The sequence below is a fragment of the Trachemys scripta genome, chromosome 23 (genome assembly GCF_013100865.1).
Source record: "Trachemys scripta elegans isolate TJP31775 chromosome 23, CAS_Tse_1.0, whole genome shotgun sequence".
Lineage (NCBI taxonomy): Eukaryota > Metazoa > Chordata > Testudines > Emydidae > Trachemys > Trachemys scripta.
The window spans coordinates 13520922-13545744 of NC_048320.1; the positions used below are offsets into that span (position 1 = coordinate 13520922).

A 24823-nucleotide genomic window follows, 5' to 3' on the forward strand; every position below is an offset into this window, starting at 1 on the left:
CCTTCCGTCTCCCAGTCATCCCCCACTCCTGAATGTGTGCACCTGCCAGTGGTCCCCCGGAGCCCTCTCCAACGTGTGGCCACTCTCCCAGAACAGCTTGCAGGGATATGGACAGTCAGCCCAGGGGCAGAGGATTACCAATTCTTCATAGACTCTGGCGAGCATCTTGACCCAGGCGTTTATCCCTGCTCAGTCTGTTACCTGCCCAGCTGTCAGCCTTCTCAAAGCTAGGTGTATGTGCAGATGAGGAAGAGCAGACAAACAGATTGCCAGCAGCGTACTTGAGAACTTGGCTTGCATGTGATGGGTTTGTTTCTGGTGCTGGATTTTAAGGAACAGGCTGCATGAGAACACCTCAGCATCATCTTAGCCTGGAACCTGGGAGAATCCGACAAGCCAGTCGCAGCCAGGGAGCTCTCCTCTGGGCCGTGTACAGAATTGCCCAATGGTCAGGTGCATGATGGGGTTTCCCGCTTTCAGTTCATGGCTGCAGTTAGAGGCAGGCTAACAGCTGGGGTGGACCAATTGTCTGATCCGATCTGGTAAATTGTGCATTGCTGTGGTTCTAACGGATCATGTGATAACCTGGCTCCTGCAAGGAAATGCTCAGTATTAATCCTTAATGTACCTCCCCCGTTCCTGCTCTGCGAGCTCAGGGGCTCTGTGCTTCCATTGGAAATCTTTGGGGTTCCCAGTGCAAAGTCCTTGTTTTAGCCAAACAGATGAGAAGGCAGCTGATTATTTGTTGTTTTATCTTTCATGGCTTGAAAGAAGCTGGTGCCAGGCCAGTGTGCCATGGTAGAAGCACTGTCCTTTCCAACACCCTTGCTCTGCAGAATTAAGACGGCTTATTCCTGTCCTTTATTATTCTCCTGCTTTTCCAGGCTCGGGCTTCGCCTGCGCAGAGACTGTGACTCTTAGTCTGTTATAGGCATTTGTCTGTATGGTATCCAGGTGCCCCCAGATGATCTTCAGGGCTCCAGAACTGGAGGAGGGACTGTCAGTGGGCTGCGGGTTGGGGGCTGGGTGTGGGAAGAATATCTCTGCACAGCCTGAGTGCGTGCCAGGTGTCTTGGCATTGAATTGTCTCTTGTCGCTGCATTCTGTTGGCTTGCTCATCTACTGTCACCTGATCGATGGGCTTGCTTGGCTATTCAACCCCAGCTCAAGACTGTACTGGAAGAGCCAGGATAACTGCATGTCAGGTTGGAGGTGCTCTGGCCAAATCGCATGTGGGAGCAGGGTCTGGAAGGGCAGGGCAGGTGTGAGGGGCAGCACCAGAGCTGGGGGTGGGTAGCGCGGGACTGGATTAGGGAGGGATGCTGAGTCATCAGCAAGCAGCGTACTCCAGGCAGCGTGGCCGGGAGGCTAAAGCACTAGACTGGGATTCAGGAGACCTGGGTTCTACAGCTAATTCTTCTTCCGGGTGACTGGGCAAGTCGCTGCCCCTTCTTTGTGCCTGTTTCCTCATCTAGCAGATGGGGTGAGGATACTGATCCGCTTTGTAAAGCGCTTGTGATCTGCCAATGGCAAGTGCTGGATAGGAGCTAGGTGGTATTCCTGGTGCTCTGGGGCCTGTAGTGAGTATTTTCCAAACCGCAGCTTGAGTTAGCTTCCAAGTTGATGCATCTGGAGTGAATATCTCACACAAATCCATTTGCTATTAATACGCTATGAATAATCCATCTCCGATTCAGTAGCTTTGAGGACCAAATTCATTTAAAGAGAGACAAGGGCTGTTCAGGAGCCTTGGCAAGCAGTTATTTTAATGCCGCCCGATGGGATGTTATGGAAGCAGATGTGACTTGCACGTCGTGATCAGCGGATAAATGAATGCACAGCCCCTGGCACCTTGAGAGCACTTTGCAGGAGTTGCCAACAGCTCCTTGCAGCCAGCTGGTATCTGCGTGGAAGTCATTCTTTGCTGAAATGCAGGCGTTGTACGTGGAGGGAGGCAAAGAGTGAAGCTAAAGAGAGCTAGGACGGGGATATTACAGCTTCTTCCTTGGGGTTGTGCAGGTGTCCTAGAATTGGGCTGTGCCGAGGACGGAAGCATCACAAGGGGGAGTCATTTAAAGGAACCACTGCAGAGAGCATATTTCTTGTGCTGCATGCGGGTGGGAACGTTTGGAAAGATACCATGAACCTCAGTGGCTTTGTCTGAGAATGCCTTGGATTCTGCTCTGCCTGCTGTGGGCTGCTCCCAGTCTCTTTGGTGGGGTCCGTGGCAGCCCTGCTAGAGAAGGCCAGAGGCGCTCGGCGAAGTTGACTCCCCTTCACAGTAGCGCCTTGGCGGCTGCTGAAGGAGCCAATGCAGTTTCAGCGCAAGGTGTGAATTTCCCCGGTGTCATGCAGGAGAACTGATTTGAATGTGTTCTCTGAGGCAGACCCACCTGCAGAGAACGTCTCCTGCGGCGCTGGGCTGTCGCCTGCGTTAGTGTAGTGTGTTAATGCCATGGCTTATTGTGGTTGTCACACCCCTGGGGAGTTCGGCACACCTGCTAGGCTTCTCGGCTCGCTCATGGAGAGTTTATTGGAAACGTTGTCAATTGGGCTCTTGCTGCAGTTACTGCTGTGTATGGAGTAGCTGTGATGCTGCAGATGTGCTCAGCTGTATTGCATTGGGGCTCTGAAGAAGCCCAGGCCCCTCTGTGTGACAGTGAGCTCTGCATTGGGCCAGGAACTGCCCAGACTGGTCTCTTCCTGAACAAATACAAAGTGTTCACATACGCTCGGCATGTGAGCCGCACCACACAGCCGGGCAGAGGGCACGGCGTGCATCGGATCTGCACACAAATCGCCCCCTCTCTCCAGACATGATTTCTTTGCAGCTGGACCATTGCTCTTTAGAGCCAGACAGGCTGGATTGATTTACTATCTTCCCCTTTCACTGGATCCGTTTGACTTGTGTTCATAACTTGGTGCTAAATCAAGGCCCTACTTTGTTGTAGGCCCTCAAGTAATGGCAGTGTGTGTGAATGTGTGAAGCCGCTCAGCAGCGCGCGCTCTCTGCCGCTCTGGCCGCAGGGTATTGGAGCCAGCAAAGAGAGTCGCTGCTCGGGAGTTCAGCTTGGGATTGGATTTTCTGTTCTAACTGGATTGGGTCTTTATGTGTTATCTTTGAAGTGAGGCGTGACAGTCCCCTGCATGCCAATGGAGAGCTGAGGGCGCCTGCTCCAGAGCCGGGCTCTCGCTTCCGGGCTCTCTTTGCTTACAAGCGATTCTGTCAGGGCTTTTGGTCCTCAAGTCTGTCTGACCTACTTACTTCTCGCTCTCTCAGAGGGCAAGACAGTCATTCTTTAAAATAAAAGTAGGCTTTTCACTGAGAAACAGACCTTGCCTGGGGGAAAATGGTCCCTAGTTAGACATCCCACAAAAGCAAACTGTCGTCTTTCCTCTCCTAGCTTCCCAGTAGCACTTACTGAATCAATTCCCTCTCAGTGCTGTGCGGCTCGCAGTGCTTCTGGGGCGCGGTCACCACACTTAGTACCGGAGCGTTTTACAAAGGTGAGTCAGTTTCATTGGCCCCATTTTGCAGAAGGGGAAACTGAGGCTCTTAGCGGCTGTGACTTGCCCAGGGTCACACAGACTGGTGGAACCGGGAATGTGATTTGGAGACACTCTGGATGTATGGTCAGGATGAGCGAGAGGCTGCCATTGTCCCTGACCAGCAGTCTTATCCTCTCACCTTCGATTAGCCCCACTCCTGTTTCTCCAGAGCCTGTCCTTGGAAATGCTTACAGCTCTGGGAGGCTATGACTTGTCTCGATGCATGAGGCAGACCAGGACTCAGCTCAATGTTCCAAGTGCAGAATCTTTCTTACTGGCGGTGCGTGGCCAGAAGAGACCTGGGTGACTTTTGGGTCCCACTAGAAGCACTACAACGGCACAGCTTTAGTGCGGCAGCTGCACCACTGTGGCGCTGTAGCGTAGACACCACAGTATCGGGAGGGGCTTTTCCGTCACTGTAAGAAATCCAGGTGTTGTAGCTAGGTTGAGGGAAGAATTGGTCCATCGACCTAGTGGGGTCTACACACGGGTGTAGGTCGGCTTAATGACACCACACTGGGTGTGACATTTTTCACGGCCCTGAGCGATGTAGTAAGCCAACCTAACTGTAGTGTAGACCACCCCTTCTGCCAAGGGGTTGTTAGGAAAGCAGCTCTTGCAAATGGAAGTTGTTGGGAGGGTCAGCGTTTGCCATGGCCCCTTTCCATTTAAACGGGAGTAAACGAGGTGACTTTGGAACTCCGGAGAAAGGGGAGAACTCTGAAAGTTGTCGGCCCCAGTGTAGGTGGGCGTAGTCCATGGAGTCGCGCTGGGTCTGACTGTGTCCCTGTGTCTTGATCCAGTCCTGGCCTGCTTAGGTGTTGTGACGTCCTTGCTGAATGGGACCTGCTTGGAGAGCGCTCCTGGAGTGTTTGGTTACACCCAGTGCTCGTCTGTGCTTCCACCCCAGAGATCCCTGCCAAGTCCGCCGAGACGCCACATGTGCCCTCGCTGCTGTAGTTTGGCTTAGTAACAGCTGAAATAACACCTAGGGTCTGCAGCTCCCATTGACTTCCAGGGGTGTGGGCACCTCTGAAAGTCAGGCCTGGTCGGGGCCTAAATAGACACCTGAACTCTCCCCCCAACCCCCGCGTATGAACAGCTTAGCCATGGTCTGACACAAGAAACTGAGATCGGTCTCCCTTTGGCGCTGCTGAAATCCCGTTGGGCTGACGGACACGTTGATCCCGCATCCTTGTGCCTACCTTGTGGGCTAGCCTGCTCCCCAGCAGGACCTGGGGTAGTGAGACTCCGGGTGAGGCAATCCATACAGATGAGACTTAAAAATAAACGGTAAATCTTCCTGCTACAGCTATGGCGCCAATGTCAGCCTGATGAGTTCTGCTCTGCATCGTATTGCAGCAGCACCAGTGATAGGCCTGCCAGTCTGGCAGCTCGGGCCTGTCGGGGCAGTACTTGATCCCAGTGCTTTCGCAGGGGTGGGCGTCCTGGATGGCCACTGGGCCCTGTTCTGAGTGTGCTGGCTACCCATGTACCAGTAGGCCAGGTTGTTACCACACCACTGATTTCAGTCCCATCTCAGTTCTCCCGGTATCTGTCACGTAATTACTAGTCCAAATCTCAAAGCAAAGGCTCTTCTTTCTCCGCTCCGATCTGGCTGTCAGAGCAAAGCCTGGTTTGGCACTAGCAGCCAGTGCAGAGCTGCCTGGGGAGCAGGGTGGATGAAAATCCAATTTTTTGTTGAAATTATCTTTTTAAAAAATAAACCTGTTTAAAATCGGAATTTAATACAGACTATTTATTATACTGTGTATATACTATCAATTTATTATCTCTTGAAACATTTCTCTAACCAATAACTCTGCTGTTGTGTCTGTAATTCCAGTTACCACCCTAGCGCAGCTTGATACGAATCATGACCAGAGTTAGTCAGGAGCTAGTCAGGAGCTGTGTATCATTCACCACTTGGTAACATTTTACAGATTCTCAGTGAAGCTAGATAATTGCTTAAATAAACGTGGTTAGCTACAGTGGCTCCTAGGCAGCAGAGCGATGTCCAGATCTTGTGTAAAGGCTCTAGTTGATTTAGTTGTAGATCAACGTGTGTAACTGGTTAGATCAACCAATTAGAATGTGCTTTTGTTTAGAAAATAACTGAAGTCCCAGTGGAAAAGTCGAGTTCAATCGGGCAGTGATTTAAATCAGTCCACCGGGCTGGGTACTGAGCTCTAGTCCTGGCAGGTTGGAGTGTCAGGTTCACCCCCTGTGTTGACACAAGACCTTCCTTCCACTTACTCAGCCCTTGCAAAACACACACGCCCCTGCAACTGGAGCTGTTGTGGTGAAGGCCCTAAGTCCTGCTCCTTCAGCTCCTGTTGCCTTCAGCGGGAGCCTTGCCTGAGTAAGGACTGCAAAATTGTCTTAATCTAGTGGTCCCTGGTTATGCGCAGTGGCCTATGACTAAGACGTGCTATTAATAAAATGATTTGGGGATCCACGTGGACTAGCCACCACGCCTGGCAGGCAGATGCTTCCATTTTACCTCTTTCCCAGAGTGCATAGGTAGTGCTGGGGGTGGCAGAATGCTTTGCAGGCTGGATTGCAGAGAGCGATGTTGCAGTCATGCCATTGGTAGTAGAATTGCATATTTATGCCATAAAGCACCTATATGGCTCTTCCAGCCTAAAATTGGGCCCATGTATAATGTTTTCGTGTCTTCAGAACTGTACAAACATTGAGCATTTGTATAACGGCCCACTATCACTCACAAGCACTGGATAGATGGGCATTGCTCTTGTACACTTGCTCGTGAACTGCAGAACTGGTTAGAAGCAGCAGCGTTTTTAGCCACTTTGCTGTAGGTTTTTTTAAAACCTTCTCTCTGTGGAGGTCGTTCTGGCTTTGGCTTAGCTCGGGGTGACCAGACTCTCCTGGTGGAATTCCATTAAACGGTTCCCACATTGTTACAGCAGGGACTGGCCATCTGTCGGAGCTACGCAAAATGACTTGCACTGCAGGCCTGTTCCTTGCCCTGCATAGTCTGGATTATAAATCAGTTCATCTCTGCTTGGCCTATGCCTAGGGAAACCCTGCGAATGCTTGGCTGTGTCCCTGGGCCCGGGAGCCTGCTTTCGCTAGATTGCAGGGAAGGACGAGAGGCCTAACTCTCCCCACGCTGAAAGAGAAGAATGCAAGGGACTGTGGTGGCCAGTGCTGCCTCCCAAGGCAATGCTCAGAGATCCCAGCCTGTGAAAGAATCCCTCCTAGAAAGTGGAGGGGGCAGAGAGGCAGGCAAACCAGCATGACCGGTTCCTTGTGGCCTACAGGGAAAAAACCTACAGGCTAGCAAAAGGAACAAGTTACAGGCCAGGGAGTTCCTGGAACCAGAAGGGCTGTGAGGGTATCTTTGAGGAGTGCTCCACAGCCAGCTGGTCCGTTAACAAGTGAGGATGGGTGGGAATGACTCAAACTGCAGAGGACATAGAACTCATGGGAATAAGGGAGAGCAGTCTGGACAAGCCTGAGCCCGAGTGTCTACACTGGAACATCAAAGCCCTGCAGCCCGAGTCAGCTGAGATGGACCAGCCCTGGTGTGTTGTTACGTGTGGACATACGCAGAGAGGGAGTCGGGAGAAGACACTGGCTGGGACTGGCCCTCGTGGGGCCGAGGAAGTGGCCACCAGCTAGCGCGTGAGGGGCGAAGTTCCCTGCAGCACCGCGTCCAGGCAGGAGGGGGTGCCCTAGAGGTGAAGATGCTCTTACAGACCCTTAGCACCTTTGGAAATTGCTGTCCGCCTAGCCAGTAGCGTCTCCTCTGTTCCTGCATTGATCAGTGCTGAATCTAATTTCATTACAGTCTCCTTGCCTAGTAGATTCTGTTATTGCACCTAAATTCTGCTCTGAGACAGTTCCCCAGTTCTCCTGTCCTATATGAGATGAACTAAACAATAGCCCTTTTTTCTTTTCAATGGTGAGAGTTCAATTTATTCGAAACTTACAAGCAGCTGTTTGAGCTCTTAGTGGAGGGGGATGTTAGATCATCAGCAATTGCTAAAGAAATGTCAGTTTTATTTGAACTATAAGCTACTAACTTCAATCAAACATAAGGCGCTGGGGTCCTTTTTCCTCTTGCAGCATATTGTTTGGGCGGAGGTGTGGGTCGTGCAGTCGAATGCATCCTCCTTTCCCCTCCCCAAATGCCTTTATGGGGTCACATTCGAAAGCCTCAGAAAGCCCTCGATTCTGCCTCCGTTTCCTGTTGTCGGCCAAACGATCAGTAGAGGATTTTAAAAAATAAAATGTAGATAAGAAAAGTTCTCTCGTTAGTTTCCGTCACATGCATCCCCATCCCTCTCTGCACCTCAGGGGTGGTTCTGTGGAATGGGGGGAGGGAAGCCCCTAAGCTTTTATAGGAGGGGTGTTTCCTGCCTGCCAGATCGCTGTTTCCTTTGCTTCAGTTTGATGTGATGACAGGATTCCTTGATCCTGCTGACATGTTGCCTTTGCCAAATGAAGAAAATGAAGATTTCTGGGAAGCTGTTAACGGATGGCCCAATGTGGCAGCCCTCCAAAGGAGGGAAGCTCCTGCTGTGGTGCAAAGCGGGGCCATGCTCCAGTGAGGACCCTGGAATTTGGCCCTGTGGCATCAGATGTATTTGTTCCAGGTTTGTTAAAAATGCACCGTCAGTGCCCGTGGGTGGTTGTTAATTCATGAGGAGTGTCTGAGTCCTGCAAACTGAAGCAGGTATGTCTGTCTGCACTCCAGGCTTCTCAGACACATGGCCCACCTCGAATTGAGATGGCAGCTTGGTCTCTTAAAACATTTATGATACATTTTTAAAAGCCCGACTGACCGTAAATTCTGAGATGTTTTGCAGAGTAAATTAGTTATGTGGCAGCCTCAGTGCTTGTTGGAAACAGAGACTCGGGAATGCTGCACTTCAGGGTTGGGTCGGGAATAGTGAGTCCAGGATCTGGAATACTTTCGAGAGGCAGAAGAAGGAAAGTATGGAAGTGCTCTAATCTTGCGCATAGTCCAAAAGCTACTATAGCAACATCGGGCAATCAGTCCACCATCAGAAGGGTTGGAAATTCCACTCTGATCTGTAGTTCAAAGCCACTGCCCTCCCGGAGGATGAAATGTTTGCTTCCTCTTGGTTTGCAAATGCAAACTGGCTGTAGAAGCATTGTCACTATAAAATATACATCTGGCACGGTACCCAAATCCCTTTGAAAGGTGAGGAAACGTGCTTGTGACCTGTGAAAGGCACTGCTGCATCTCCAGTGAAAAGTCGTGAGTGGATCATAAAGGATCAATACTGAATTCTGTAGAAAACAAGTTATTTCCCTTTACAGCACCTCTGGAGTTCACAAATGTCTAGAAAATGTAGACTACTTCCAGCATGGGTTTGATCTGTGTAGATTTTCCAAGACTAAGCACAGTTGGTCACTAAAATCCAATGGGCTTTTGAGCATGAAGTTTGGTTTAGTTATTCTTTAAAAGGGTGGGGGGAAAAGACTTGTTCTTATGCCCTATAGAAGTGCTTGCAAATAGACCACTTCTGAGTTGGGTTTATTGGGCAGATGACCTAGTGGGTGGGACACAAGCTGAGTTCTGACTACAAAGGAGACCTGCTTGCCTTGCCATCCAGAAAACACTTCCCTCCTTCTGAGCTCTAGGTTTTGTTGGTGGCAACTGAAGAAACTGGGAAGAAGATGCTTCCTTTATTTTTGTGTATAAAAGACAAATTAAATGGCAAATGTCTTTTTTTCCCCCCTCTGGTTTATCCAAAGAGCCTGTCTGTGTTCGGTGCCTTTTGCATGCTGCCCTGCTTTGGGTCTTTCAGATCGCTTCCACCACAAAGCAGAGGCTAAACCGTCTGAGCGTATGAAACCCTTAAATGTTGAGATCGGTTTCCCGGTAAGAATCCTGGTCAATAAAGGACAAAGCAAAAGAAATGCCGGGAATCAGCTGTCCAAACTGCATTGTGTCAGAAGGGCGCATTTTCCATGAGGCGCAGACTTAATATTAAGGGGCTGTAAACATTGCTGTGAGAAACTCTTTTTCATCAGCTGTCTTGACTGTCTTCTTGAACGTAACAAAAGATGTTTTGTTTTTTGTTTTTTTTAATAAAGATTCCAAGATCTTACGCCAGCATTCCTTCTCAGAGTTTTCTCCTTGTTTCTCTTGGTATACGGTAACATGCTCCAATGGGGCTGTTTTTTGAGCTCAGTTGAATTCAGGGGCTCTTAATTTTAAAACTGACCTTTGCTGAGGTGTTTGCAGTGTTGTTGTAGCCGTGTTGGTTGCAGGATATTAGAGAGACCTTTCCCAGACCCGAGGAAGTGCGCTTTGTCGCTCGAAAGCATCTCTCTTCCACCAACAGAAGCTGGGCCAATAAGAGATATTACTTCACCCACCTTGCCAAGTAGTTAATCCATAATGTGCATTGGGCCACACTTTAAAATGAAGTGACCTGTTCGTTAGAAAACTAGCTCCCTTTTCTCTCCGAGCTGCTTTAGCTTAGACGTTTTCTGCTTTTTTTCTTCTAGGACAGACCCTTTATTTGAACGCCTGTTTCAGTAGACTGGGACTTCTGCTCTGGCACATGCGATGTAAAGCATTCAGGGATTAAAGAGCATCCATCAGAACTGTGTGTGAATCCTTCCCCAATCAACCCCACAGTCACTCAGGTTAATTCTGGGGATTTTCCCCTCTGTTCCACTGAACGATTGCGCGTCAGACTGATGAGGGTTGAGTAATGATCCCAGAGGCACAGTGAGGTCCCAGGGGTTTGAAGCAGGAGTGCCCTGATTCTATCCTGGATTTGCCAGTGACTTGCTTTGTGACCTTGAACAAGTCCTGTACTCCGTTTCTGTGGAATGGTGGTAGCAGCTCTTTGTCTAGGGGGCCCATTGCAGTCGTGTCCACTTCCGTAGCATCTGAGCACGGCTCGTCCTCGCACGGCTGGGCAGGATGGGTGTGTGCAACGTCCAAGATCTATGGGAAGTGCTGTTGTGTAAGTAGAGGACTAGATAGCAACCCCTTCCTTTGCATGGACTGCGATGGGGATTCCATACTTGTAGCAAGCTGCTGAACTTGGATTTCCGCTCAGCTGAGAACTCCTCGCTAATCATCTGACTGTTCCTACAGGCCACACGTCAAGAGGATGGGGAGCAGTTCTTCAGGGCTTTGATCTTTTTAAAGAGGAAGTTGGGTGCTAGGCACGGCTTTCAAATACCTCAGACTGAATCATAAATCCCTTTACCTGGCGCGCGTTTCCCAGCTGTGACTGCTAGCTAATTACCCCCAAACTATTTTCATCTTCTCCTCCGAGCTATGAAATCACAGTATTGGCCTTGTGACATCACAGTCACTTCTGTGGCAACAGGCCGTGCGAACGTCAACACGAAAGCATGAGTTCATCACAGGAAGGATGGGAGCACACGTGATGTTGCTCGGAGCGCGCTCCTAGTCAGACACACCGACGGCAGTGAAGGCAGCGCAGACAAACCCCAGCCAAGTCTGTGACGTTATTTCTCTTACCAAGAAATTTGTTCTCTTTCAGGTCTGTTCTTGTGTGAGTTCCTATCTGAGTGGATGTGATGTCTTACTCCGATTCGCTTGCCTCCTCCTTTGTTGTGAGGATAAGGTGGGTGAGGTAGTGTCTTATTGGACCAACTTCTGTTGGTGAAAGAGACAAGCTTATGAGTTTACGTGGAGCTGGGATTAGTGTCTGGAAAGTGGTGGGATGAGTCATAGCTCTAGATGAGGTCTAGATTTTGTTGAAAAGCAGGACCTCATCCCGAACAGAGCTGGTGTCTGGAAGGGCGCTCGGGTAGCTGGATTGCGGCTCTAACTTGGTGTGCCGTGTTCAGACAAGGAGCCTGGTTATTTAAAGAGACGCTTCTAGCTGAATGTTTTTCATAGTAATGTTTCAAATGCCACTTAATATCACTGTAAACGAAAGACTTAGAGCGACAAATATTTTTCCTCTCTCTTTTCTTTGGTTATTTATGTATTTAACAGCAGTTTGTGTAGGGGCAGTTTCACTCTTTCCCGCTGTCTGTGTGGATCTTTCACACAGCACCAAGAGAGGGAAATGTTTAGTGGAGTGGTTGTAAAACCACAAATATTGGCATGTGGGCTTTAGGGCAGGGAAAGTCCTTTACATTATTTTGAACTCTGGTGTTTGAAATTGACTCTCTTTCAGCCTGCTGGTGTCCCTTTAAACTAGGCAGTCCATGTAAATGGTGACCCAGAACCCCCCTAATTTGCTCTGATGGTTTTGGGAGGAAGGGGTACTGTGGGAATGACGGGATTCTGTGAATTAGCGTGAAAGGAAATGAACACAGCTTAAAAAACCTGCTTTGATAACATCACAAAATGTACATGATTTATGTAGACAATACGGATTGCCTCACTAGTAAATTGTTCTATAGTTTATCTTGTAGGAATAATGAAGTCTTATTACGAGCCCTCATTGCAGCATCTGTTGCTCACTTCCCACCTCTCAAAGGTTGGCCAGGGTTTATTTTCTGCATTATAAAGTTGTGGACTGGCACCATCTTGCTGTGTCATGTCACTGCCTGTTAAACTCCCTGTTTTGCTTATGCTGGGATCTGGGCAAGGGGTCTGAAATCAACATGCTTTAAAACATCAAAGCAAAAGATTGAATTATCAGGTGTTAACACAACATGTGCTTTTAATGTGGGATGGTTTCTGCCTAGGAGTACTCTGGTGTCTTTCTTTCTTTGGTTCTGCTGTGTAAAGTTTTCATCCTCTCTCGATTTTTGCCTGGAGCACACGTAACTCCTGCTTTGACAAGTGAGTCCTGGCATTCGTCACATTCCAATCCCATTACTCGCTGCTGTTTTGAGAGTTTGAATTTTGTAATTTCATGTTGTCAGACTAATGGCTCTGACAGGTATCGGTGTCTTGCAGTCACCTGGTGATTCACCATCTTGTGCCTTTATCTGCTTCCTCCACGGAAATGTTTCATTTGTGACAGTGGCTGGCTTGGGCAGGCCGTTAATACCCAGGTTATACAAAGGCCCAACAGCAGCTGGTTGTCGCTGTGCTAGGTAAGCTAGAACTCAGAGACGCTATTAGGAGATTTCTGTATGAACAGTTCAGACAGTGAAATACGCTCCCATCGGGTGCTTTGGAGTCACTGTTAGACGCTGGGCCAGATTTTCAGGCGCTCAGCTGGCCCTTTGCGTTGGCGCTCGTGTGGGATCTGAGCCTTTTTGAAAATCTGGCCGTTAATGCTTCCTTCTCAGGGACGGTTCAGGAAGAAGAGATTCTACACTGCTGTGACCCAGGGGTGCTGACTCCAGGTCTCTTCCATCTCAAATGGTTCTGGATGATGATTTACACGAGAAAAGACAGAGATACATTTATGGCTTGTGGCTCCCGGCTGGGAATTCTGCAGCGTTAGCTCTTGATTTATGCTGATGAGCTGTGGATGCCATGGGCCCGTTAAACCCCGCGTAAGCAGCCTCCTGCCGTGGAGGAAGTGGTGTAGATTGATGGGGGGGTAGGATCAAGGTAGCTGGTTTGTTCTTTTCTCAAGTGAGATGATGGGGTTAAAAAGGAATTGAATTCAGGATGCTTTGCAGCTCTCGCCAGTCACAGGCTTCCTGGGCAAGGGCGGAGCCTTCCCCGCTAGGAACCTAAAAGCGGGTCCAGACACAGGGTCTGGGGGATAGTAGCTGCCGCTGGCAGCTCTTCCAGATGTGATTGAACTAGTTGCCTCTTAAGGAATTTTGCCACCGATCTCGCCCCTTAAGCTGGCCGGGAGGCGGCGCTCGAACTCACCGGTGTTGCTCTCCTGAAGCCAAGTCCGCGGAGAAGTGCTCAGGGTCCGTCTGCAGTTGAAATCCCAGGATTCCGTGTCGTTGTGGACTCTCAGGAGGGCGGGGCTGCTGACGTGGGTTGTTCCGGACGGTGCGGCCCACTCCTTGCCCTGGCACTCGCCGGGTTGTGTTGCTGAAACGGCCTGCAGGTCCCTGACTGGTTCTGTCTGAATTACAGGTGTATGAGGGACCAAACGCTCCGCGGACACTAAGCAGACAGAGCCAGCCAGGAGTGGGAAAGGATGCCGATACCTCCTCCCCCTCCACCGCCTCCTGGCCCCCCTCCACTGCCAACCTTGCATCAGGTGAGGCCCCGCTCGCCCCCTCTCTCTGGCTGCTCTGCCTTTCCACTTCCCTTCTCCTAGTGTGGTTCATCTACCTGGGGCGCTTTCTTCACAGCTGCGTTTTCTCTGGATACGCCAGTCTACCCTGGTGCATTGCTGGAGGTGTTGGTGGCAGCTTGGACTGGACTCCAGAGACTGTGTGTAACTGTGGATAAGTCACCTGACTCCTGTCCTCAGTTTCCCTGGCTGTGTGGTGGGGATGCTGAGTGCTGGAGACGTGTTTAATTAGGTGATCCGGCACTGTGTGGTTACTCCCCGCTGCGATGTCCCCTCAGGGCTCAGCTGCGCGGCATGACAGAACTCCTGGCGTGAGGCAGGCGCCACTCAGCAGGGAGAGCCAGGAGCGTTTGGGGGCAGCGGGGAGGTGGAGCCGGTCAGAAGCAGGGGATGGGACAAGGGAACAGGGGAAGTGAAGTTGCTGGTGGGCTAACGATTGCCATCACCTGTCAGTTGGGAGTGGCGCTGCCTCCACCAAAGCCAACTGGAGCGGGGCAGCGGGGGGTGCGCTGGGGAGGGCTGAGATCCTGTGATGTGTGTGCTGCTGCCCCCTTCTCTCTCGAGCAGCCCTAGAGGGAGAGCGAAGAATCTCAGGGGTGGTTGTTATGCCCTTTGTCCCGGCGGAGATGGGGACACTTCCGTCCGGGCAAGGGGGAGAGAACTGTAGCGACGCTCCTCTTGGCGGGTGAAGGAGGAACCTGCCTGGTAGCTGCTTTAGAACTCGGCATGTGCCTGGGTTTGGTCGGGCGCGATGCTCCGGCTGGAAGGGAGGGAGTGAAGCAGAGCTGCCTCCTGGCGGAAAGGACAGTGCAGTGGTGCCGGGGCTGCAGTCAGGGTTGGAATGGGGGGAAGGGAGGGTTGGTTTGTAATCGGACTCCCAGCGAGCCCGTCTGCACCAGCAGGGCAGTGACTTGTTTCTCTCCGTAACGTCCCTCTTGTCTCCAGGCAAACCCTGAGCTCCCGAAGCTGACCCGAGGTGAGCAGCGAGGTAGAGGAGCCTTGCTCCAAGATATCTGCAAAGGGCCCAGGCTGAGAAAGGTGACGCACGTCAATGACCGGAGCGCTCCAGTCCTGGAGAGTGAGTGTCCTGGCGTTTGGGGCCAAACCACCGTGCGGTGCCGCTTAGCCCCAGAGCCCCCTGGCCCCCTCGAGCTGCGATTCCAGCCCCTCCCTGCATTGCTGCCTTCGTGGGACACTGCGGCAGCCCCATGGCTGCTCCGCACTGGCCGAGTTGGTTTCTCCCCACACCTTCCCTTCGAAGATTTTGATGCCCCATACTCCTAGGCCTACAGTCCTCGTTCTGTGAACACGCGCTCGTTCCTGAGCCAGGGCACCGTTCAGTTAGTGGTCCCGGAGCTCCACGGAGAGAGCAGAGCTGCCAGTGCCCCGCATACACGCCTGGTGCTGCGTAATCTCTGAGGCACCTGACCTGGACCCCGAAGCCGCAAGAAGGCAAGGGGACCCTCGGGAGGGAGGCTGCGTTAGGGGCTGAGTTTGGACCCCTCTCGTTTCAGAACCCAAGGGAGGAGGTGGTGGTGGCTCCGGCTCCGGCTCCAGCTCCGCCGCACTCCAGCCCAAAGGCGGCCTCTTCCAAGGGGGCGTCCCTAAGCTCAGACCCGTAGGAGCGAAGGACAACTCAGGTACCCAGGAAGTAACTCGCTGCCGTTGCTTACCGGTCACCAGCGTTTAGCCGGGTCGCAGGTCTGAAATGCTGCTGGGGTGCGGGGCGCATCGCAGCACGTTGCAATGTGCCAGTCCCTCTGTCGCCTGGCTGCCCATCACAGCAGCTGCCCTCGCTTACGCAGTTTAATTGAAATGGGACAAGATGGAGGCTTGATTTGAAGATGCAGGATACGATTTCCCCACCCTGCCCTCGCTAGGCTCTGGCACCTGATCTGGTCTCAGAAGGGCCAGGCGATAGTCCCAGTTTTTACAGCCATCCTGTCTGGGACTTTGGGCAAGCCAGTGCTTCCTTCTGTGCCTCAGTTTCCCCATCTGTCCCTTTAAGGATAGTTTATTTCCCGGGGTGGGATGAGGCTTCTCGTGCTTCAGGAATGACCCTAGGGGCACGAAGTGTTAACAGAAGAATGTTACTTGGCCTTTCTTCTGTGCGGAACCCTGGCCTTCAGAAACCTTCAGAAGCTGCTTGGGATGGGAGCCATCGGCTCCCTCCGGAGATCCCTGCGCTTGCCATTCCCCTGTCCTGGTGCTCTGGTGAGCCGAGCACACTGGCTGCAGTGTGTCCCTTCACCCCAAGCTGAGCCCAGCGATCTCCCTGAACTCCAGGCCTGGCTGGGACCCTTGCCCTCCCTTGGCAAGTAACCCAGCTTTCTCTCCGTCGCAGACAGCTCCTCCAGCAAGCAGTCGCTGCAGGTCCCTGGCTCCAGATCAGCAGCCCCCAGGCCCCCGGTGCCCATGACCAACAGCCGACCTCACGATGACTCCGACAACAACCGGGCTTCCCCCCCCGAGCTTCCCCGGATGCAGAGACCCTCCTTGCCTGACCTTTCCCGGCCCAACAGCACCAGCAGTACCGGCATGAAACACAGCTCGTCTGCCCCTCCGCCCCCGCCTCCAGGCCGCCGAGCCAACGCGCCCCCGGCACCCCCTCCGATGCATGGCAGCAAAGCGCCTTCCTACAACCGGGAGAAGCCGTTACCGCCGACTCCAGGACAGCGGCTCCCCGCGAGCCGGGATGGCCCCCCAGCACCGCCCCCCATCAAGCCTCCCCCTTCCCCAGTGAATGTCCGAACGGGGCCAAGTTCTCAGAACCAGTCTCTAGCTCCCCCTCCGCCCCCCTATCGGCAGCCTCCCAGCGTTCACAACGGCCCTTCCAGCCCCACCAACGAGCTGGCCCCAGAGCTGCCCCAGAGACACAACTCTTTGCATAGGAAGACCCCGGGCCCCGTGAGGGGCATGGCCCCTCCTCCACCCTCTTCCGCCTCCCCGTCGCTCCAGAGTCATCGACCCCCTCCGCCAGCCCGAGACCCTCCGAGCAGGGGAGCAGGTAAGAGCCCCTCCAGCGCGCCCGGAGCTAGCATGGCCCTCAGGCAGCCACGGCTCCTGATGGTTTGCAGTGGTGTAGCCACGTGGCTCCCAGGGTGTGAGGAGAGACGGGGGGGGGGTAAGGCTGCTGCGGGTAAGGGGCGTTGGTTTGTCAGGCTCACCGATGTGCGTCTGATCCTGAGGGGGTTCGGCCTGCTCCTGGAACTCGTCCCTTGCTTTAGAGCCCTCGTTTGCTGGAGCTGCCTGGGAGACAGTCAGAGCTTCAGGGTCTGACGTCGGCCTTTCCGAGCACGACTTAAGGCAACATCTCTTCAGGCTCTTTGCGTTGTCTCTCGGATGCCCTCGACTTCCCCCTCGCACTTGGCCGTGCGAGCGTCCGCCCCTGGAGTCAGGAAAGCACGGCACTAGTATTTTATCATCCTCTTCGACTGCACAGTCCTGGGCTGCGCCACAAGGCTGCAGTTCTACCGCAGTTAGTTGCCAGCTCTGACCCCGTCTGGCCCTAGAATCCCTCGGTTGAGTGTCCGCTCCGGAGCTGGCGCATTATCCTGTGGAATTAGGAACATGAGCTGAAAATGTCTCGTTGGGGCGCTAACCAGCGGACTGGCTCTAGTAGATACTTACCGAGCCCTGATCCTGGTGCGCTTGAGCCTGGCATCTCGGCCTGGACTGGAGTCTTCGCTGGTGGGTGGGGGTGGGGTGGACCCCTGAAAATACTGGCTTTAAAAATGTCCAGAGCCTGACAGGTGATCTGCGGGCTGGGATTTTGAAATGGTAACAAACAGTCGTGAACATGGGCTCCCCAGCCGGCTGGAGGAGGGTTAGGCCTGGCGTTCTGTGCCCCCCTCTGGCTTCCCATTGGAGAGCTGGGCAGTACCCTCCAAGTGGTGGGATACCCCTTCATGGCCCGTTGCTGGAGGATGACTCACTAGAGAGCGCTGTGGGAGGCACAGTGCTACCCACGCTGGGCGGAAGGACAAGGATGTCTCCCCGGCCCGGTCAGGAACACGTGTCCCTGGCCTGTGTTAGCTGGAAGCTGGGAGTGGGCGACGGGCTGGATCACTCGATGGCTGTGCTGGTCTGTTCGTTCCCTCTGAGCACCTGGTGTCGTCCGCTATCAGAGACAGACTGCTGGGCTAGCCGGGCCATCAGTCTGACCGTTCCTATGTCCTTATCTGTGCTGATCAGGGTTTCTATTGCAGCCCCCCCACCCCCACCCCCGCTGATGAGGAATGGTGGCCGTGACGCTCCCCCGCCCCCGCCCCCCTACAGAATGCATGGGTCATCAGAGTCTCTGAGTCGAGGGAAACCTCCGCCCCCACCTACCAGGACACCGGCTGGGCCGCCCCCTCCACCTCCGCCAGTGCGAAATGGGCACCGAGATTCCATTGCCACTGTGAGATCTTTCTTGGGTGAGTAGATGTTAGACCCCGGCTAGAGCCTGCTTGGGCAATGAGTCCAGATTCCGAATGGCCCTCTACGGACACTGCGTTGGTGGGTTGGGGAGGTGCATGGAAAACTGCTGTTCTTGTAGGTCCTACGTAAAGAAGGTGTGAGCCACTCCCTGCTGACGCTGCAGCAGTTCAGGAATCTTCGTGGGTGGGCAAATGACTCTCCGGCAGCTCGAGCTCCTGGGTCTGTCTCTGGTACAGTGCCTCTGCTGCGGCTGGCTCTTGGGAGCAGAGCGCATGCTACCTGCCCTTAACAGCCAGGTGCTTTCCTCCAAAGGGTGTTATTGCAGGGCTGACCTCGCCCTCCCCCTCCTCTGGGGTGGAGCCCTGCTATTCCTATCCACCTCCCTTAGTTCAGAGGGGAATTCTGTCTCCCCCGCCCCACCCTCCGGGCATTCATAGCCTCATGTCTCTCTAGCCCCTAGCAGCCTGGCTTATGATACCATGTGGTGATGTAATTCTAGCTCCTTCAGAGACAAGGAAGGATAACATGGATGAATGTCAGAGTCTTGTAAAGGCGTTAGGGGGTGGCGGGAAGCCCTGTGTTCCCTGGCTAGAGGGGTGGGAAACCTTCAGGAATCACTGGGCTTAACTATTGAATGAAACCCTGCCGGCCTTGGGCCGTGCCAGGCATGAGCCATGCTGGGGCTGGGCAAACTCCCTGTGTGTCGCTCTGGTACCGGATTGCATCAAGGCTGGAGGGATCAGGTTCTGGATTCACCCCCTGGCTTGATGTCATGGGCCCAACTCAGAAAATCTAACCCTCCTCGACTGGAACTTGAGCCTCGGGAACCATCTGGCTCCTGGCTGAATCTGGCCCAGGCCCCCTGGGAAGAGAGGGTGAGGAGGGAGCGTGTTCCCGTTGGCAGGTACTGAGGCCTGATTTCCACTCGTGCAGCGCTCCCTAATGTTTGCAGCGTGGCTTTGCAGCTAGTGCAGTGAATGGAGGGCCCCCGTCAATGGGATCGTGTGTCTAACTGCGTGATTAACATCCGCTGATCATGTTCCAGGTGGAAATTCAGCCCTGTGTATGGAGCCGCCATTCTTTGTCAGCCAGCGGCTTGCAGTATGGCACGGGGAGAAATGGGAACTTAAGGGAGAGGGAAAAATTCTCCTCTGGTTCATTTATATTGACTTGCTTAGCCTGTTCTGTTCGACTCGCTCCCCCTGTGAAGCCTGGAGCACAACCAGGATGGGGTATCTCCACCCCCAGCTGCACACACACGCACGGCCGGATCTCCAACATGCCCAGCAGCTCCAGCGGGTGGGGAGAGACTCTCCGTGCTCCCCCCAGCAGCAGAGCGCTTCTGCGTCACTGGCTCTGATCGGGAGCGCTGAGAACTCGGGGTGCAAGTTGAGCATTTCCATTTCCTCTCTTAAGCTGCCTTAGTTAGTTCACCCTTTTCCCTTCTTCCCAGATGACTTTGAGTCCAAATATTCCTTTCATCCAGTGGAAGACTTTCCCGCTCCCGAGGAGTATAAACACTTCCAGAGAACTTACCCCAGCAAAACGAACCGAGGTAGGTGAACGACCTAGCCAACGCGTCTTGCCGCTAAAATATCTGCGCTTGGTCGCTGGAGGATGCCCCAGCGCCTGCTCCACTAAGCCACCTGGGCGGCATGTATCGCTTCAGAGTGGGAGGGCTAAAGCGAGTGCTGATCATTGCTTTCCACCGGCTGTCTGCGCAGCGAGCTCGGGGCTTTTACCTTTCTAGGCTTCTCCAAGCCCGTGTGACGGGTCTCTGCCCCGGCCTGTTCACGCCTGGGGTCTAACCCCAAAGGTGCCTTGCTTAAGCTCTTGGCCTGTGGCAATATTGTCCCTTCTAATAGCGCTCCCCAGAGACCTGCCTCCGTCAATGCGGAGCTTCCAGGGCTCCGGCCTCCCCACCTGAGCTCCCCGGGAGCCTGCTGCTGACAGGCACTGGCTGGAGATGCAGTCCTGATCCTACCCGCTCCAGCAAAACGCTGGGCTCCTCCATGGCTCGTTCGGGGGAGGGCAGCTCTTTGCATCCCCTGGGTGGTGGGGCCTGCACAGGCCCCAGTGGAAGCTGGAGCCCCCGGGGCAGTGCTGGAGCTGGGATGATAATGAGCCCGTACGCCAGGGATGGCTGGGTCATGGATCCCAGGCACCTGGGGGAAGTGGCCCATGAGCGCACAGACGCGGCAGGCGTCCGGGGAACAGTGCTTGAAATGGCAGCTGGTGAGGAGACCTTTGAACTGAGTGACTTGGCCAGAAAACCTTTGGGCATCCTGCTGCAGCGTAACTAACCCGGCTTCCTTGCCTTGCAGCGACGCGGGGGGCCCCGCCCCTGCCTCCCATCCCCAGGTGAAGGCCAGCTGCATTGCCTGGTTGTTCCTTGGCAAGGAGATGGACCTTCTCTCCTTTCCTTGAACGGACTTCCCCCCCCCGCCCCAGGAACCTGCATGAGAAGCTCCCAGTGTCTCGTTTTGTTTTTCCAATGGTGCAAGGAACAAACAAACCCGGATGAATCCCCTCTCACCTCCATCTATGCATTTCATACCTGGACTTACCTGGGTGAGTCCCTTCCTCCACTTCATAGCTGCAGATCCGTGGGCCGCGCCAGACAGAGGCTTCCTGCGCCACCGTGCAGATCTGTGCAAAAAGACTCTCCTGGTCCACAAAGTTAATATAACGTAGGACGAACTCCAAGCCAAGCAAGCCAAGCAAGCCAGCGTGTGATGGCTTTGGGGCCAGAAACCAGCGTGGTGCGGCCAGTACCCCGGTGCTCCGTGCTAGGGCAGAGGTGAGGGGCATGTGGGGTAGGGGGTCAGACTTGGAGAAGGGAGGGCAGGGAAAGGGGTGAGTTTTTAAAAAGTGAAATGTCTAGAACACTATTGGCTGTGAACACTATGTACTGATCCGTTCAGCTAAAGCAACAAGGTGCAGGAAGAGTTTAAACCAACGTGGTTATTTCCCCAGACACCACAACTGCCATTTCCCCCCATGGATCAGGAAAGGGGGTCAGACTGTCCCAAAGGAACATGGCCCCACTGGGTGGAGCAAATGCTAGCCCAGGGCACACTCTAGCAGCCATTCCAGTGGGGACTGACCCATGGCTGTAACATGCAGGTTGTTTGTGGGCCATGTTCTGTCTGGGGATGCTGTCCATGGCCCTTCCTCAGAGTGCATCGTTATAACAAATAGGGCACTGCTAGATTTCCCCCCGGCGGAGAATTTGACAAGACTAATCATTCCTGTTTTTTTAACCTGGTAACAGCAGCTGCAGGCGTCTCCAGCTCGCCCCCCTGGTTCGGAGACGGATGGTAGCTGGCGGCCCGTGGTGGGGGAGCTTGCCGCTTTGGGAGCGGTCAGCTTAATCACACTGATGGGTTCCTGCAAAACGCTGCCTCCCTTCCCGACGGGTGGCCCGGCCCTTCATGCCCTGCTGGGTGCTCTGATTTTAATGCTAAATGACCAAATTTATAATTTTAACAGGAAGACCATAATGGTTGTAATGTTAATAAACAAAAAATATGGAAACCCTGCTAAATAGGTTTTAATCTGTGGGGGGGAGATCAGGGTCCTTGTGTTCTGACTGCGGGTTGCATGGTAGCATGAAAACACTCTCTCTCTTTTTCATGGGGGGAATTGCCTCGTTTGGCCAAACTAGCTAATGACTGTTCATATTCCATGGAAGGGTTTCTAATAATAATCCAGTACCTAGCTGTTGTTTTGCCTTATACACTACTTCTGTCCTCCTGTTGGTACCAGATTGATGATGATTCTGTATATTTACTCTCTAACAGGGAGGGGTTACATTAATCATAGTTACTGATCTATTTTGTATGTTGTAAAAAGCTTGTAATATAGGATTAAGGTGGGCTTGTTGCAAGTATACTAAAATCCTCACCTTTAAACTGCTCTTTTTCTATGATGATGGAAATGTATCCTTTTTACGTTCGAACTAGGCAGCACTCATGTTGAGGACCACTGCCCAGTTACAGGAAATTTGGGGTTTTTTTGTTTGTTTTTCTGGAGGAAAAATATCTGCCCAGCTTAGCTGGTTGGAAGAGAAGTTAATGCACTGTGCATTTTTGTTTAAATAAATTTTAAAAAAGGAAAAAAAGTCTTTCCCTGTAATGTTCGCTTCCTGTAAGTCTTGTTTTGGAAGCAGAGGGGGTTCTTTTAAAAGGAAAAAATAAAAACCAATAAGCTTGAAATTGCATTTAAATAAAAATAATAAAGATGCACATCTGTTCAAATCACAACTTTTGGGCCAAAGCACTTTGCTGTTGGGTGTTTCGAATGTTGTCTTGTATGTGTTTTGTGGGACTTCCATTGCTCATCGGAGACCTGTTAGCGTTTCCTTCATCTCACTGCTGTGCTGTCTGTACGCCTTGGCCGTTTATCGGTCAGTGGGGAACCGCAGGCTGAACCAGCAATTCGGGGAGTATCCAAGATGGTTCTGCCAGACTGGTGCGTGACTCATCAAAGGATGCTGCTAATGGTAGATCACTGGGAGCCCTTAAAGGAGGCGTAGAATTGTTTGGGTGGGGAAGAGGGGCAGAAGGAAGAACAAGAAGATACCACTGTATGCCAATGTGATGCTTCCTCAACTAGCCTGACCACCTTCACACCATAGGACTAGTGAGAAGAAAGAACTAGACCGAAGCTTTTAACATAGCGTGGGGTTTGCTTGATTTTTTTTTTCTTTCTTTTTTCCTGACTGCTTGAAATGGGGCCCTTGAGCCTGGGCTTTTTGTAGCACTAGACACTGCACCAACGAGGAGGTGTGTCCACCCCCCAAAAGGCGAGCGAGCAGTTTGGATGCTCCAGCTAGCAAGGCTGTGTTGGGCCCTCTTTGGGATCATAGGGATAGCTGGAAACAGAGTTCCTAACAGTCCTGTTTTTCGTAGTCTTGCATTGCACCTGGAGCAGTTCCGAAGGGCTGCAGAATGGAGAGGCTCGGTGGGTCTTCAGCAAGAGACCAGTCAATGGAAACACTTTCTCCGTTCATGCTTCCGGTGCCTTACCTGTGTCCAAAGCATTTCGGACTCCTCTCCTTGTGCTTTGCGGACTGAAGCAATTCCGCCTGCATATTCCCACCACTGCGATTTGTTTTTCCTTCCACCTGTTTGCTCCTAGTTTAAATCCCCACTTCCTCTTGACTGCAGCGCCACTGAAGGGTTCCAGTTTCTTGAGTCTCTCCCCCTGCAGCTGCTCCTCAGCCTGGAAGAGCTCGAGCATTCAATGGCCCGTTGTATACATGTACCAGACCTGACCTGTGCGTGGAGTCCGCACATTAGCTGGATTTTTATAATTTATTGTATGTTTCTTTTTTTGTTACATTTTGCTGCAAGACTGTAGCCATCTCTAAAGGTTTGACTTCTCCCTTGGAGGGATGTGCACTGTAGCTCAGATTCTGGTCTAATTTTGTATGCTTCTTCCTGTCTCTCCTACATGCAATTCTTTAAACCTCACTATTAAAATAATAATCCCAATGCTCTGTTGTGCTTCGGATTCTTACCGTGTGGCGCTGCCTGAGGACCTGCTGGCCAGGTTGGGGAATCCCTGCGCTCTCATCTCCCAGCGGAAAGAACAGCTGGATGGAGAGATCATTTCACCTGCCTGGGTTTTCACAGTCCACCTCTGTAAAATGGGGTGAGCCAGACCTGCCTTTCCTGAGGCGCTCTGAGCTGTTTCCTTGTAGCTCACTAGCTAAGTGCCAAGTATCATGTCCGGTTCTGTGCAGCTCCTCAGCGAGTGTCAGAAAGGTAGCCACCACCTAGGATTTGGAGTGCCTGGCCTGAGAGGCCTTGGATGGGATTTTTCTCAGAGGTGCGGAGTGCCCCCAAATCCATGGATTTCAGTGGGAGACGCAGCAGCTCAGCCCTTCTGAAAATGGGGGGTGGCTCTAGACATTTGAAAAAGGGTGGCTTTAGAGCTCTGTGCCTCAGTTTCCCCATTTCTCTACTGGGGGATTTTTCCCTATCTCCGTGTTCTGGGCCTGTGAGGTGCGTTGAGATTCTCAGATAGGAAGGAACGAGGGGAAAACCCAAGGCTTCAGCAGCCCCGAAGTTTGCAATCAAGCGATCTGCAAGGCAGAGGATGCCAATGGAACAGGCAGCTAACCTGCAACTTGCTACTGGCTGGGCTGGAAGGTCTCATTAGCAAATGCTGCCCCTGTCTGTTTTTGTGACATAACAGGGATTCAGCCGGGCTGCTTGGCCTGGCCAGACCTTCACGCGAGCACGGTCAGGCCAGGCCGAGCTCCCTACATCTGGATGGGAGCTTCTCTGCAGAGCCCAGAGGCGGCAGGGCTGAGTGGAAGCAACAATGGTATTGAAACTAGTCACGTTCTCCCCTTTCTGAAAATTCCGCTTTGGAAACTTCTCAGAGCTGGGTGCTATCCAAGGACTCCTGGCCTAGTGGCTGAATAAATAAGAATCCCACTTCCTCTGCATAGAGGAATTCTGACCCAGGGCGTGCCCTGAACCCAGCTATCTCGTAGCTCCCGGAGTTTGTCATTCTAAATTCTCCTAGAACTAGGGCTTCCATGAAGGGGAAAGAGTCTGCGCCCGGCTGCTTCACCATAATGAAGGTAAACGTTCTGTGGAATGCAAATGATTGGTGCAGATGAGCACAGAGCCCGCTGGCACCCGTCACTGCCTGCCCAGTTTGCAGTACTGCCTTAA

At 52.6% G+C, this 24823-nt stretch overlaps 1 protein-coding gene across 2 annotated transcripts; it reads left to right on the plus strand.

Annotated features, from left to right (window-relative positions):
• Positions 1–1309: 1309 nt before the first annotated feature.
• Positions 1310–20850, plus strand: WIPF2 (WAS/WASL interacting protein family member 2). 2 transcript variants are annotated; one of them, XM_034755806.1, is made up of 8 exons: positions 1310–11162; positions 13547–13673; positions 14655–14787; positions 15224–15349; positions 16054–16716; positions 17918–18127; positions 19585–19686; positions 20456–20850. In XM_034755806.1, exons 2-8 carry the CDS (start codon positions 13611–13613, stop codon positions 20494–20496), a joined length of 1338 nt encoding a protein of 445 aa, XP_034611697.1. In that variant the 5' UTR covers positions 1310–11162; positions 13547–13610; the 3' UTR covers positions 20497–20850. The 2 variants fall into 2 exon arrangements, with proteins under 2 accessions (XP_034611697.1, XP_034611696.1); XM_034755805.1 differs by having other exon boundaries at positions 1310–13673.
• The last annotated feature ends 3973 nt before the right edge of the window (positions 20851–24823 follow it).